This window comes from Parasteatoda tepidariorum, chromosome 8 (assembly GCF_982258835.1).
Source record: "Parasteatoda tepidariorum strain Cologne lab strain chromosome 8, Ptep-v5.0, whole genome shotgun sequence".
Lineage (NCBI taxonomy): Eukaryota > Metazoa > Arthropoda > Arachnida > Araneae > Theridiidae > Parasteatoda > Parasteatoda tepidariorum.
The window spans coordinates 44,451,223-44,468,490 of record NC_141762.1 but is presented as its reverse complement, the minus strand read 5'-3'; the positions used below and the strand labels follow the sequence as shown (position 1 = coordinate 44,468,490).

At 27.8% G+C, this 17,268-nt stretch overlaps 1 protein-coding gene across 2 annotated transcripts in view; it reads right to left on the bottom strand.

Annotated features, from left to right (window-relative positions):
- LOC107449134 (syntaxin-1A) overlaps positions 1-17,268 on the bottom strand; it is a 123,034-nt gene that overhangs the window by 17,246 nt on the left and 88,520 nt on the right. For both annotated transcript variants that reach the window (XM_043055272.3, XM_016064576.4), the window contains exons 3-7: positions 11,228-11,327; positions 6,118-6,192; positions 3,103-3,176; positions 1,666-1,774; positions 295-368 (exon numbers count right to left, since the gene is read on the bottom strand). In XM_043055272.3, coding sequence (XP_042911206.1) covers positions 295-368; positions 1,666-1,774; positions 3,103-3,176; positions 6,118-6,192; positions 11,228-11,327 — 432 coding nt within the window. The remainder of the gene's footprint in view (positions 1-294; positions 369-1,665; positions 1,775-3,102; positions 3,177-6,117; positions 6,193-11,227; positions 11,328-17,268) is intronic.

The window sequence follows — 17,268 nt, the reverse complement described above, 5'->3', positions numbered from 1 at the left end:
ATTTCAAGACGCTTGCAATAGGAAGTATAAATAAAAGCTGTACTAATAAAAGCGAAGCATTAAAAATGTGAAGAAAAAGGGATTAAGGGAAGGGAAAAAATACAGAAAATAAACTTCTAATGTTCAATAAAAGAAACCAGTTTAAAAAAAGTTTATACATAAATTCTTCTAAATAAAGCTTAATAAGTTACGCTTATGGAATTAAAAAAATTATAACAATATCTGGATAATCAATAAAGACAAAAAATAAAATATTAACATTATTCATCAGTTATAAGACAGAATGTTTCATACTCCTTGTGTGAATATTGCAGAATTACCACTTTCTAACATTTCTTCTAATTCATCATTTGTCGTAACTTTTCCAGCTAAAAATAAAAATGATTTTTTAGATTTAGAAAACTTGTATCTAAATTGAAATTGGAAGGAACATTTATTAAAGAAGTAGCTAAACATAAATCAATCAATTAACAAAACTCAAAAATTTTGTAAGTTAGGGAGATGTTGATTACAAACGATTTGGAATAAATTGCTTAAAAAATCAATATAAAGTGCATAAAGCTAATGAAATATTTCTGAGCAGGCTGAAGCAAAGTAAGCGAGCTAAGTTTGCCATTTATAGTTTATCATAGCTAATTGTAAGAGTAACTGTTAATTCACTATTAAAAATATTTGACAGCCATTGATATTAAATCTATATAAAATTGTGTTAATATTGAAAAAAAAAATTTTTTTCATTAGAATTATAGCACAATACTGTAAAACCCTTTAAAGAAGTTTTTCATAAAGCATTCTTCGCTTAACATGGAAAAGGATTTGTATGATTAGATGAGTTTTAGCATACAATAGACAAAGAAAGGTTTCAGAAGCCGATAGTATCCCACAGTCCTAGTAGGTACATTTGAAAGTTGGTTCTTGATTTATGAGTCGTGGGAAACACTCAAAACAATTATGCTGACCAAATAGTATAGATACTAGAAAGGCTAACCAACTGGCTGATGATTTTGTAATAGTTTACAATGGAGTAGTGATTCAACGTAAATAGTTTACAATGGTAAACTTATAGAAGGTATACTCATTTATTAATATAAGTCTAACTATAATGTAACATCAATGGATCCTATAGTGTAAAGCTTGAATTGTTTACTCCTAATTGTGGGAAATGCTAAACAGGCATGCCTTTGATGCCCATTATTGACCACGAGACCATAAAAGAAGAGCTGTAGACATAGCTATACTACTGTGTGATAATATAAGGTTAAGATAAGTTGTGACATTATAATGTTTTCAAAGTTGTACTCAAGGGGGGGGGGGGGAGATGGAGTAATCATCTCAAGGAATGGGACAACAGAAAGCCTAGTCAAAATTCTCAAAAAATAGTTTTTTTAAATTAAATTTTTAAATAATAGGAAATTTGCAGAGATTTTTATTTTGTATCTACAATTTTAAATAATGGTTCCTTCATTTTTGTCTTAAGGGACGTGTGAAACCTTCATCCAACTTTGGATGTTTGGTTACTTTGCAAATATATTAAGATGTACTTTTTCATAATATATACAAATACATAAATGTCTACAAACCAAGAAATTTTTGCTTTGATAAATTATGAGAGCACACAGTCTATTAATAGTCATGCAAACAAATAAAATTTAAAAGTTTATTTACTTATTTCTAGTTGTCTTTGAATACGAGCCTTGCATCGTTCCCTATAATCTGTTTGAGTCTTGTTGTAGTCTGTCATAACTTCAACAAATTTTTGAGACAACATAGAATGCTAGGAAAAAAAAAGCAGGTAATTTAATTTTTAAAAAAATAAGTGTTTCCTAAATAAAAATGAAAAATTTTGCAAAAAATGATGATACTGAAACAATCAAATGCCTGTCAAAAGTGTTAAATAGAGATGTTAGACATACAGTCACCTATGCTAAAGATCTGGTTTGGTTGAATGTCAAAGAATTTGAATAATTAGATGTTCATATGACTGAATAAGTTACATAATTTATGGAGTAATTAATTAAAAAGAAATTAAAAAACTGGATAAATAAAAAAGTATAATAATTTCATAAAAATGTAAAATAAGTTATGTTTTATTACTATTGCAATACGAACAAATTTATTTAAGTAGTGCTAATATTAAAGAAAAATAATGAATTAATACAAAGAATTCAGAGTTAGTCAAAATAGCACAGAAAACATTCGGTATTTTTCAAATTGAGCTCACTTGAAAAAAAAAAACATTTTGTTCCACATTTGGCCATTGAGTTAACAATTATATCCTTTTTTAAAATTACATTTCCAATCAATTTACTTTGAAGTTATGAAACTAATTTGAAATTATTTTGATTTGCTTTATAAGTTTAACCTAGTAACTAATGTAATCACAATTACATATCTTTTCATCACTCAGTACTCTTTATATAAATGGAATATTATTTATGAAAATGCTTTGATTTTTTCATTAATTTCAAAACTAAATAAATTAATGTTAAAATAATATCAAATATATTACTATTGAAGACATTTAAAATCAACGTGATGCAGCTACAAATTAAAATGAAGTATTTTGTACCTTTTAACAATAAAATTGAAGTAAAAAATGCTTTATTCCTTTTTTTTACTGGTTTCAAAAATATATATTTGTATTGAAGAAATTTAATTAAATTGAAAAGTCTAATTAAATTTAATTAATATTTACAAAGTTGTAAACCTTATATCTATCAATTGAACATTACCAACTTTTTGGTAATAGTGCAAAAATATTGGTTGTTGATGTGACATATTCAGTTTTTATGCATCACTAATAAGGCTTTTCAATTTTAAATTTCTATCAAATATTTAAAAAAAAAATTTACTACAGCAAACCAAAGAATTCAGGGAACAGAGTTCCCCCCACATTCTCCACCCCAACTACAGCACTGTATACAATGAAATCAAAGCAGTTAAAAATGAATATCTTCTTAAAAATTTTGGAAATTAAAGTTGAGCAAAACTAGTTTTGATTGAAATTTTAAATTATTTAGCATGAAACCTAAATAATATCAAATAACTACCTTTATCTTTTTAAATTATTATTAAAGAAAAAGATAACTCTATAAAACATACTTGTGTTTTGCGTATCCTGAAATCTGCTGATGACATATCTGACTGCTCTGATTGTTCAATATTCTGTTCCATAACTGTAAGAAATAGGAAAGCATGTAAATTAAATTTTTTATGAGATGAATCAAAAGTTAAAAACATAATGCATATTGGAAAACAAAATCTTTAAAAAAAATTATAAGTTTTGTCCATATTGAAAAATGATCAATTTGTATTTAAAAATTGAAGGCAGATTTGGTAGATCCTTTCAATTGAAAATTTGTAAATCAAAATACAAAACTCCACTTATCCTAACTGATTCAGACCAATACTTGTTTGTGTTACTGGAAACGCAGGGAATTCCGTTATGAGATTTTTCACAAAAACAGGGGACCCCATGTTTACAAATTCATGAAACTATGAATAGCTTTTTCACAAATTTACAAAAACAAAACTTTCAGCAAAAAGTCTGCAGTGACCCTAGATAATGGCTAAAATTACTTTTAAAAAAAATTGATCTTCCCAGCGAGGCCGTTGTAGGCCAGTGGCATATTTTTTGGGGGGCTTTCAGCGGCAAACCTCTCTAGCACTAATATCTTTCTGCAAGATACTTTTAATAATAACAAATTTACAGGTTACTAATTTAAAGTAACAGAAATGTTGCATTTAAAAAAAACACACCCTGTTTGGATAAAATTTATATATATATATATATATATATATATATATATATATATATATATATATATATATATATATATATATATATATATATATATATATATATATATATTAAATGCATTTTTTAACTCTAATATCATCGCAATTATCTTACATTTCGTAAGAGGAAAACACACTAATTATTTCCTTTTTCGTATTTCGTAAATCATCATCACATCAAAGAAAAAAAATTATAAAATCGTGAATCTACCGAAAAAAAGATCGATGACGAAATCATGCGAATCCATGCTCTTCAAAAAGGGCGTTACTAAATGCGTGTTTCATTTCGAGATTCGGCTGTTATAATAAATAATATCGTGTAAAAATATAAGATTTTATTTCATGCGGAAATAAGCACCCCTCCTCCAAAAAAAAAAGCGATAGAATCATTGCTTAAAAAATTAAATATTCATAAGCTAGATTCGAATTACCCAGATTTTCAGAAATATATCAGGGCATTTAAAAACCACGTCAGAATCAATATTAATAACTGCCAAAAATACAATCGAAGCACTACATGGATTTGCGATAGTATCGTCATAAAGTGAGCACGTCAAAAAGTGATTATTCAAATGCGCAATTTAAATTTCACGTGTAGCAAATAAAAAATCGTAAAAACGATGAAATCGTCACTTTAAAATTTAATCATTAATCTGAGTTTTGCATATTATTAATTGTATAAAAAATATCGAGATTTGTTTTGATAGAAAATTTGAAAATCCTTGGCAATAACTGTCGAAAGAACGATTGAAATACCGCATGGATTAACGAGAATATCGGAGCAAAACGAACGTGTCAAAGAATGATTTCTTGAATCCGCGATTCGAATTTTGCGTGCCGTAATAATATCGGTATATTTCAAAAATTCACGAGAATATAAATAATAACTGAGCAATAAAAGACATCGGGATTTCGAAAAACAAAGCAAAATTCGTGGCAATAATTGCCGAATAAAATTGATTAAAACCTGCATATATTTACGATGGAATTAGCGCGAGTAGTGAGCGAAAAAGTGAAAACTCAAATGCGTGATTTAAATTTATCATGTGCATAATTTTTTACAAATAATATTGGATAGATTTCATTTCAATTAAATTTAAAAAAAAAAAAAAAAAAAAAAAATAGGACATCATTTTGCTACAAATCTGAATTTGTAACAAAATCCCTACTAACAGTCAAATTTTATTAAAATGTAATAAATATATGGTGTACTTAAAAAATATATATAGGAATGAAAGAACAGGATTTCTAGAAAGCGAACTTCTTGCAATTTTGGTTTTTTTGTTTTCTCCCCTTACATTTTGTGCTTGAAATTCTAGCTAATCGAAAAATCCGGAGCATTTCTTTTCCTTCCGATGTGTGTGAAAGAAATCTTTTGAAAAATGAAGTAAAAGTTTTGTGATATAATATACGTTTTTACATAATAACTCTGGAGGGGAAAAAATATCCGTAGAAAAGAAAAACCAAAATTTTTTTACTTCCTTATTCTTTATTTTTCATTATTCCCAAATAAGAATAGAAAAATCACGAACATTTCTTTCCCCTCGTATGCGCGAAAAAACATCTTTTGAATATAATTATGGAGAGAAAAAAATCTTTAGAACATCTCTGCAGAAAAGAAATTTTTCAAATTTTTTAACTTAATTTTTGAAAAAATATTAGTTAAATATATCTTTGTACCAATCTTTAGAATCTTTAATGTATACAAATTCTTTTTCTTGTTATGAAACATTAAAAAATAATTTTCACTCTCTTAATCATTAAATAAAGTGTTGTATAGAACAAGCAACACAATAACCAAACTAAACGTAATCACGCCTATTCCCTTCTTAGTGAATCAAAAAATAAGTACATTATAAGAGCAATTGTATCTTGTGTAGGGTATATCACAATGCAAAATGTGCATCATTTTATAAATTAAAAACTGTGTCGAAATAAAAATTGTTAGCAATAAGTTTAACTAATGATTAACTGCAGATGATTATTAGTCCCAGTTTTCCTAATTATTTCATTTAAAATTTTTAAAGTTCAGAATTTGAAAGCAATAAATTTGAGAATTTATTTCCCACATTTAATCTGATTCTCTGAGCATTATTCTCAGCTTTCTTCCTTCCAAAAAGTTTAAAAAGAGTGAGGGGGGGTGGGAATCCTTCCTAGTTATTTTATGAGAAAAATAGTACACAGCAGGGAAAACTAAATAATTCTATCCGGTGTCAAGAAGTCCGGAGTTAAGAAGCAGTTAGTAAGTTTTGCATTTGGACATAAATTAAATTAGAATGTTACACAACTTAAAAAGCTACTCTTAGAAAGCGAATATACCTTTTAATTTTGCTCGTACTCTATTGGCGGTTTTCTTAATATCAGCCATAAGATCTTCCAATTCTTGTTTAACCTCTGAAAGTAATATATTACATTAATTCAAGAACAATCAAATATTCTCCTTATCTATTTTATGAGTAAAAATATCAACAAAATTAGATTTATTTTGCCTTTCTAAACAATAACGCAATATCAACACTTTTTCTTATTTACTAGATTCCTACTACTCAATTCCCGATTAATACTAAATAAGTATTGTAATAAAGTAATATTAATATAATAATAAGGCATGATTAAAAATATAGTACACTCCTGATTATCTGTGTGAGGATTATTCATACTTCGTTTTGTTATGATTGGCTAAGATAGCCATCTTACCATCAGTTTTTCATACAGAAAGCTTTAAAAAATAAGTTTTCATGGAACAGGAAATTCTATATATTGGATTCGTAATAGTATATATTAGAATAAATATTATAATTCGATTGTTAAATCACTTGAAGATCATTAGGGAGACACACAAAAAAAAATTTTTTTTTCATCATTGCTGTTACATCTTTAACAATTACATTTTTAACCATAGAATATTACCTCTGGCAATTTCGACAACGAAGTGCAAGGGAAAAATGTTTCCGAATTTGAAAAATAGAAAATCATTAATGTTCTTATTTATAATGATTAACGTATGATTCTTAAAAATTTATAACATTGCCCAAAAGCAGCTTCTTTTACACGAAACTTATTCCATTGTTTGTAAAATAGTAATATTTAAACCCTTTGCGGTCATATGTCAACTCTCAGCAACCAACGCTTTTTTACTGTTCCAGTCGTATGTCTCCTCCGTGCCATAGAGTTGATATAGTAGGTAGAGGAACCAAGTCCGCTTTATTCCTTCCGAAAAGACACGCCACAGATAGCAAGCAAAGAGTTACAATCACGTGATGGAAAGAGTGCAATACTTGGCGCAGTATCACAAATGTTGGCGCACAAAATTTTTTTAAACAGCTTTGTTTCGATATTACCGATGCGCAAATAATCGCACCATTTGAAAGACAAGTTTTTAAACAGCTTTATTTCGATATTACCGATGCGCAAATAATCGGAGCATTTGAAAGAGAGAAAAAAAATATTTTCGTTAATCATATTTCTTTAATATTATTAAATGGGTTTTTAAAACATGAGGAGTTTTTTTTCTCTTAACAAATAATTTTTAATTAAAGTACTGCCTTTATTTAAAAAAATTCAGTAGTTCTCGTCTGTACCCTTAACACTATTCCTTAAAATTTATTCATTATATAAAAATAAAAAACGATATTCTGCATCACTTATATTTATTACTATATTCAGAAATTTTTTTTTTAAATGTTTTTATTGCAAAGACCTATTTTAAAAAAAGAAATTACTAATATATATTGTAATAACTATTGTTATTTTTTTTAAAAAAAATAATAACTTCGATACAAAAATCAGGATTTTTTTTAAATCTACCAGGGCTTAAAATGTGAATTTGAAAATGTTGCCCTTCTTTTTTAATGAAACACAAGTTCGTTTAAAAAATTAATTTAATCTTTACGTTTTAAAAGTTTTATCACTGTTAGATAAAACAAATTGTAAAATTAAACAGATTGTTTGAAAAAAGTTCGATGCTTAGAAATAACGTTAATATTGCAACACTTTTATCATTTTTATTTATGCTCTTCAAGAGACTGCTCGAGAGGTAATATCAAATTTCGGGAAAAATAGCTTCAAAGAAAACAAAACCCGTTTTTAGTAGAACAGATTAGTTAGAAAACATATTTTTGATTAAATTTAATTACGTTTAGAATTTTATTTATATATTGAATACATTAAATTATTTATACAATAAAGATTATTTACATTATTAATTTAGAATTTTGACTTCTTTTTTTCCTGACACTTAAAATAGATATTTTCAAAAATAAACTGCTGTTGCATTTTAACTTAATACTCAACAATTTGTCTAAATATGAAATAAAATATTTATTCTAATATAAAAGTTTTCAGCTCCGAATAGAGAAAAATATAAGATTAAAAGCATTAAACTAATCAAAGAAAATAATAAAAGAGTTTAATTAGAAATTTTACTTTGTATTTCATGTACAATCTAATTCCATAAATTACTAGGAAGTTTAAATTGCACACACAAAGAGACTAGTAGAAAAGCTTTCGAAATTTAAACAAAAAATACTTAAATAAAAGAGAAAGCAATTAGAATTTTTACTTTGTACTAAATGTAGATTGAAACAAATGACGAACTTATAATTAAAATATCTTCCTTTTATTTGTGATAGAAATTGCAATTTATGCAACTTTTTATGAGGTAAATTTATGCAACTATTATAGGTCAATGTATATTTAATAATTTTTATACAGAAAACCAGTATCTTAAAAAGTAGCAGTTAAAAATATTTTACTTTACAAATAAAAGAACCATAATCATTTTATGGACATTAAGAAAATTACAATGCCCATCCATAAAAAATGTAATTTTCTTAAAAATAGTAAGTGCATTTAAAACTATATCTTTTAGCCAGCTGCAAATTAAATATATACAATCTAGATAAAGGTAAAAACAGTTGAAATTTTACAAGAAAGGTTCACGATGCTAAATCTTTGCACCACAGCCAGCTGTTAGCCTTGGCCGTCTGAGCAGTTTATTCCATACCAATGCATAACATGCGCTAATTTACTGCACTAATTTACTCCTATACAACTTATCCACTTCTATGTTATGTTTTCTAAATTTGTTGCACTAAATCAAACTAATTCTACGCTTTAATATACTAGTAAAATAAAGTATTTCCAATAAAGCAACTATTTTTAAATAAAAAGAAGGTAAACAAGTACTTAATGATTATATTAAATATACCTTAATTTATTTTCTAAATAGTACATAATTTGTATTCATTTTATGTATAGTAACAGAATTATATAATTTTATTAAAAATAAACACTAACACTACAATACACTATTTTATATTTAAATACTAAAAATATTTCATAGAATTTAATTATTCATCAAACATATAAGAATATACAAATAATTTGGTTTTTAAGCATTCCTATGTAATTTAAAAAATACAACTTCTTATGTACCATATTTTTTATTTAAATATATATATTTAAAGGAAACATTTTAGAACAAGATAAATATTGAGTTTTAGTAATCAAGAGGTAAAGATATACAAAATCTTCAGAAATGATATCGACATTTAAAGAGAACTAAAACAAAACCGAAAGTTTACTCAACTGTTCCTTGGCGCTAAAGTATCTCGCCAAGGAAGCCAACAAAGCTTTGCAGCTATTTCAGCTAAAAATAGAATATATATTGAAATATACTTAAATATTATAAGTTTAAAGTTTAAGAAACAATAAAAACTTATGTTAAATGCAAAAAAAGTGAGCAAAAACGAGTGTAATTGATTATTAAAGCAAATAAAACATGATTATCTGAGCATGACTGAGTATCGGAAAAATTTTAAAATCAATTTTAAAATAGAAAAAGTGAAAAAAAATGTCGCCCTTTCTTGTAAAAAGTTATCGGACAGTCCCTAGAAAACTTTTCCGTGCAGCAAAATGCTCAGGACTTTTGTACCATTCTTATTTCTGAATTAAAAAGACAGACAGTTAATTGCATCAGAGGATCGCAATGCTAAACGAATGGACGGGAATCGAAGCGGTCTCAGTGAACGGCAAGTTTGGGCTACAGTCACGTGACTTTATCTTGTCCACGGGTCGGGGGTTATTCTACTCTCTCTACCCAGTATTTCAACTCTATGCTCCGTGCCACCACAGCAAAGAACCATACTGATCTTACATTATGTTAAGTCGACAAGCTTCGGACATACGTAGAATTCGAAATAATATTTTATAAATTGTGTTTAAGTAAATTAATTCCGACCAGCATGACACCCATGTATAAACTTAATACGACCTCAAAGGTTTAAACTAGTTTTGAGGATTAACTTGTGTTATTTGTAAGCAATTTTGGCCTCATTTTTGACAAAAATTCAAATTAAATAATTAAAAGCGTTTATTATGAAACACCCTGTGTATTAAGAAATACCTTAATAAGATAGCAGTAGTTAAAATACAATAAAAGTCCTCCCATAAAAACATGAAAAATTTAAATAAAGAAATACAGCTTTGAAAAACTTTTCATTAAATTTTTATAAAATATTTCAGATTTTCTTGTATGTATTAGGTAAGCTTATTGTGGGACAATTACGTAAAGCATTTTCAGTAACTTTTTTTAATTTTTTGAAAAATTGGCATGGCGTCAATTTTTTTTTAATCAGTTACAATGAGAAGTTAAAAAGCATACCACAATTGTGTTAACATTTCTATACAAAATAACAAGTTTAAGTTTGAAATTCTCCTGACAACTTTTAAGAAGAAAAAATTAGACGAAAACCGTTAAAGAAAAAATGATAATTTCTCTGCTTAAACATAACTTAACTAAAATTTTATTTTAGTTAGTTTGTGATATAACATTGTGTAAAAATAAATTCCTTAATTAGATAATGAATTTTTAACTAAATAAGTGGTATTACCTAAAATACAATAGCATGAGAACTGAAAAAATATAGTGGCAATTATTTAAACAGATATTTTTTTTTAAATTTAATTAAACTATGAATAAAACTCAAAGATAATAAAGTTATTTTGCTAGATTTCTTAACATAAAATTTAATTAAAATAATAACATAACATAAATTTAATTAAAATAATACACAAAATTTAATTAAAAAAGGTTAAAAAAGAAAAGGGAAAAAAAATGAAAAGAAAGAAATTATATTTTACTGCATAAAAAATATTTAACAAGTATGAAATTATGAAACTTAATTTATTTTTATAAAAAATTACATCATCTTTAAAAGTTAGGGAAATAAAAATAATATATGCAAAAAAGTAATTTCAATTCACCCACAAAATAAAATAAATAAATAACATTAATTACCACAAAAAGAAATTTTGATTTTCCTAAACCAAAATATAAATAAACAATTGATAATCTGTTTAGCTTCATAAAAATATTAGATAATTTCTTATCTTCCAAGATTGTAAGCAAATCATAAAAAATAATTACTGTCATCTGTTTGTGGGGCTGAAAGAATTGCACTGTGTATCTTTTTAACTTCTTCCACATTTCCTTGTATTTTTTCGATATTCTCCCTGATTTCTTCAACCTATAACAAAAATCTTACATTAAACACAATCAATAAAACATAATGATAAATAGGCTGTTCTAATAACATAAAACATTCAATCATTAAAAATAATTTTTCATTTTCAAAAATAATCAATTTATCTTCATTATTTCGTTTAATCAATATCAGCCTGGGAAACAAAAAGGTATTAATTAGTTGATAAAAAATACAAGAGCAACAATATTTTCTCTAATCATAAAATTATTTTTGTTTATTAAATTATCTCTTTGAGAATTACAAGTAATTTTCATCACAAATAGTCGAAATAGTTTCAGTTAAAAAATTTGGAAAATACCACGAGTAACTTTCATTTTTAAATTATGGTGTTTAAAGAAAAATATAAAACAAAATTATCCTTTTGCGGAGCACCTTTTGGGAACCATTGCTTTATAACAACAATACAACTGCAACCATCGATAAGGAACTTTTTTCAATTTTAAATTAAGAAATTTAAAAAAAAAGGTGTAAAAATGAAATACAAAAAATCGGAACACGAGATAAATTCTCGTCGTTATAAGAATCGACTAAACTCGTTAATCTTAATATCTGGAGATCTCTCCAAATCTCTCTTTTTCAAAATTTCAAGTCGACAAAAAGTTGGTATTGCTGTCACATCTTTTTAGTCAAAGTTTTAGGTTTTCAAGAATTCGACTCTATTAATGCGTGAAACTTAGTTTATAACACCGCTCAGTTCCGTTACCTAATGCTGCACCTAATATTGTTTGTTTCGTGGAGGAGCCACAATCCAACCTTCTCCGATTTGATAAAATTGCTCCTAAAAGAAACTGAATCTGAAGCAAAATATTCCGCTTATTAGTTGTACCGTGTGTTAATTAAGTTGAAATCCTTATAGAATCAGATTTAATTTAGCAAGCGTGGATTCATTTAAAAGTATATCCTCTTTGACCATACTAATCGGCGTAGAATTCATTAATTAACAGTTTTCCAAGTCATTTTCTAAGAAGGGAAAAACACTATCCAGATTTGTGAGTAGAATTTTAAATGCTTTCCAGTTCTCCGTATTGTTTACTTCTTGTTTAGCTTTTAATGCAATTTTTATTCTCGGGAGAATAAGATATCCTAATCACGATTTTCATTTAAATCTTAGCCTGGTTCCCTTTGGATGTAAGAATCTGAAAGCCCTTGACATCTCATGCCCATTCTTTTTAGACTTGAGAGTTATTTTTCTTGGTATTTCCCAGATTCCCATGCGTGTCGTGTGTTACATTTTCATTTCATTGATTTTGACGTAGAAACAGACCTTATTTTTCTATTTGGTTGCCTTTTTTTAGAGCCAGAATCAGCGTAGAATACTGAGTCGTTGTTTCGATGCATGCATATTTAACTTTATTGCAATTTAATAGAATGTTGGTTAGATTCTTATTTTATACTTAGTTTTTTAACTAGCGCTCGTAAAATTGTACCATACGAAACGGACACAGTGTATAAATTATTCTGAAGAAATATTCTCCCTTTTTATTTTTATTTTAATCCATTAATAAACATCCGTATGACGGACTTAAGGAAATATAGTGATAAGCCACGCCCTTCCTCAAAATGATATTTTTAAGTTTTTATATCTCCTTTCTATTGTTTCCAAATAGGAACTTAACAAATTTAAATTATTTCCAAATAGGAACCACATATAACAGCACAATACACAGAACCATCTTATTCCCCGGCATGGAAATCTTGGTATATCTCCCCAAACAGCTGTCATGAAAAATTTTAAAATGTGGCTTTTTAAAAATATTACCTCAAGGTCGTAATAGATTATTAATTTCGTTTAATCACTGTTTCCGTTTTTTAATCTATAGTCATTTTTACTGTAATAACAGTTTTTTCTGGAACATTATTTAACATATGTGTTTAGCTTAACAGTTGTTTTTAATTATTTATTTTTATTTGGTGTCCATAAGAATAAAATATTTTTTTAAAAAAATGGTTGAAAATTGATTTTTTTAAAAGCGCTATTTTAGCAAAATCTAGCTACCTAGTATGATTCTTAATCAATAACGAGTATGATTCTTAATCAATAACGTTATAATAGGTAATAACGAGAAAATAAAAAATAATTAAATAGAAATTTTTATCGCGCAGTCTCTAAAAAGTAGACTGCGCGATTCAGCAGTCTCAGGGTATTCCATAAATAAATATGCAGGGAATGAAAATTGAGCGATTCTCGATCTTTGCATACTTTCGTTTTTATTCTTCCTTTAAAATCTATTTAATTTTCTTATTTTTGTGCAGTCCGATTTCTACTTTGACAGGTGCTGAGAATTCAAATGATTCTATAGCTATTTTAAACTTTGTCAACATAGTTAACAAAGTAAAAGACTTCCAGTTGTTTATTTTCGCACAAGTTATTCTTAAAAAGTTCTGTATCTGGTAATATTTACTTTCCCATACCTACAAAACTATTTATCTGATCTAACGTATCAAATCTGTGAGAAAGGAATTTGTTTTTGATCCAGTTTTGTAAAATGAACTTATATAATCAGCTTTAAAGAAGAAGAAAAACTTTTTTTTTTGGCCTGACAATTTTAAATTTATTTTGTTTATGTTGAAGTTTCTGGTTGCAAATATGAAAGCCTTTTTCTCAGCTGTACTTTTCGGAATTCAGATTTCTTTACTTTTCAAAAATTCAACTTTTGTCCCTACGACAAGAATATTCTTTCGTTGTGTTGAATTGTAAACAGTTTCTATTCTATTTTATCTGTCCTTGAACAGCCGACTCAATTTTGGGTTTACGACTACTAATGTTCAACTCTGTAGCCTTGTAATTTTGAACCCAATCCAGAAGACAAGGAAACTCCTGGATCAGTACCCACAGAGGTTTTGATTTGTAATGGGAACATGGAGGACTTTGCAACTCGACAGATTTAACGTGCATTAGTCACCATTTACTGCACGGGGAGTCTTCGGCCGGCGGGGATCGAGCCCACTAGCTCTTGGACATGAGCCCGGTGCCCTACCAGTCAGGCTATCCAGGCCTAAACAGTTTCTATTGAAGTAGTTACATTTATACTGGAGATAGGTACATTATTTACGTCGTACTAGAGCCGCACAATGAGCTATTGGCGACGGTCTGGAAAACATCCCTGAGGATGATCCGAAGACGTATCATCGCAATTTTGATCCTCTACAGAGAGGTGGCTCCCCAGCTTTGGTAGCACGGCGACCTAAGCTTGAAGTCGAGCACTTTACGGTAGAACAGTTTCACGAGGACCGATAACGCGTACACTCGGTCCCTTCGCAGACTGATCAAAGTGGTCGCCACTGTTTGACTTCGGTGTCCAACTGGGAACCATGTCTTTACTATCAGTCCACTGCGGGACATGTATCCTATAGAGAAAACTCAACTTGTAATTACATGTATTCAAATACGGAAACATTTTTCTTTATATGTATACAATATACCGCAAAAGGAGACAGCTTAGTGCCACTCACGCTTGTTTTTTCTTTTTTCGAATAAAATTACATTTTGTGATAACTAGAATAACGATAACAGTACGAGAATTTTTTTGTCCCTTTTAGGAGCAATATTAAATTGGAAAACAACTATCATTTTTGTGGTTGCTTACTAGTGTTGACCTCTAAAAGTTATAATTTAGTTGTACTTCTTTCAATGTTAGCCCAAAAATTCGCCTATTTTAGCTAGGCAAACATATTATATTATTATGGATAAAGTAAGCTGATATTTATGTTCATAAATTAAGAATTTTTGAAAGAGTCACCAAGAGTCATTAATCGTAAAATTAGTCGTAATTTTTCTTCATATGTTATTTGAGTGTTGAGGAAAATCTAGAAATCATTTAAATATTCGTGGTTGATGGCAATGTTTTGCCTCTAACAAGGGGTTGTAATTAGCAGCGTGCCGATCGAATAGCTGTAAGATTTCCAGGATGAATTACATTTTGAATTAATCACATCATGACTTCATATAATTAACTCTGTTTGAAAATTTGTAAATCCTTATCGGAAGATTTTGCAAATGTAGGATATTAATGCGAGTGCCGCAAAATAGAAACAGGCATCTCAGAAATTTAACTGTTACAGCTTAATTAACTAAGTTATTAACTGTGCTAATAAAATAAAGTCATTGATGATGATTTTCATTAAAGTACAATGAATTTCAAATGCCTTTTATTGATAGTGCATTAACAAACTTAAAAATTATTTTTAATTTCAAAATTAGCATTTCCATTTCAATTAATGAAATCGTTTCCCCATTTATTTATTTTTAAATTTATTGATCAATTTAAGTAAATTCCATCGCTTTCTTATATCTTAATCTAAAGTATTTTAAAATCAGCTATGATTTTAAACTGCACATCTCATTTCTTATTGGGTTAAAAATGTTCATATTTTTAAAGTTTGTTATGGACACATGCAAAAGTTAAATTTTTTAAGCATAATTTTGATAATTAATTTTCATAAAAATAGTTTCTTAGAAATAATTAGACAGAGCATAAAAAGAGACAATAAATTTTATAGATTACTTTAATTTTTGTCTTTTCATTATGAATATTTTAAAATTCAAGGAGGCTCTGTCCCTGTTCGCTTCGCTTACCAAACACCGTGGATTCTTCTCATTCATCATTGAAGATAAAGGAAAAGAACGATTTGTGTCAATTTTTTACAAAAATTTTGCATTTTGAGGATGACTAAATTTTGCCAAATAATTAACATGGGAAATTAATTCCCTTACCTCCCCGAAAGTTATTACGCAATGAACATAGACCGTGCCGTCAAAAAAACAGATCCTGTTATTGCGCAAATTTTATTTTATTTTTCACAGAATTAGCATTAATGGATAAAAACTGTTTTTCTTCTTGATCTTCTTAAAAGTTTTTTTCTCTTTCTAAAAAGTAGATATTTTTTTTTTAATTTTGTTTAGAAAATATGTAACTATAATTTTATGTAAGCACATTTTATTAGCACGATGGCTACGCTAATTTTACATGGCTTGCTCGTCTGGCCACACGGTAAATAACTACAAACTAAATTTGCTAATATTAGAGAAATTTTGCTAGTTTTTAAAAGGTTTAGCGTGACATATCTGCTTGCTTGCTTTATTTAGAAAAACTGGGCACCTGCGCCGCGCAGCTGCCCCTATCCCATATATCATGAAATTATATACTTTGAGGTAAAACATTTTGAATTTAGCAACATTGGGGTAGCTATACAAGTGACAAATCTGAAAAAAGTGGTGAATTATATAAGCCTACGAATTGTTTAGAAATAGTGGTGGACAAAAATCTACTAAATTAAATTTCTTAAACCAAGAATCACAATTAATAAACTACCACTTGAAAATTATTTATTCGCTGTCCGGAGCAAGTTGGCATCTCTGTGTATATAAATAAAACTATTTTTGCATGTTCTATATTGCATTCATTTCTTCAAACCATTTTAGTCACGATAATATTAAAAAAAATTAAAAATTTACTCGAATTATTCGCCGGTCACCGGTGACCCCCATGGCATTCAACGTGTTAATATGTTGATCGTAATGAAATAAAATGATAGCTATATTTGAAAAATGATCAAATGTACTTGAAAAAAAAGTTGAGCTTAGGAATGCAAAGTATGCGATACAATAGGCAATAATAAATTAGAATTAATTTTACTTGTTAACAATATATAACGATAACCTTATATAACAGTTCGCATTGGAAACAGTTTTCGCTCATCTCCCTTCACTCTTCTCAGTTTTAAAAATATCGATATAAATGTTAAGATTTATATATGGCTAAATCTAACATCTCTCATACTCTATTTTTATTCATTTTTTTTTTCTTTTCGTTACTTACGACATCAAGTCAAGCGCGAGCTTGAAAAATGGAAATGAAAATCGCGAGAGAGATAAGTTTTTCTACTACAATGGTTAAATAATAATTATTTCAAGAAAAAAAAT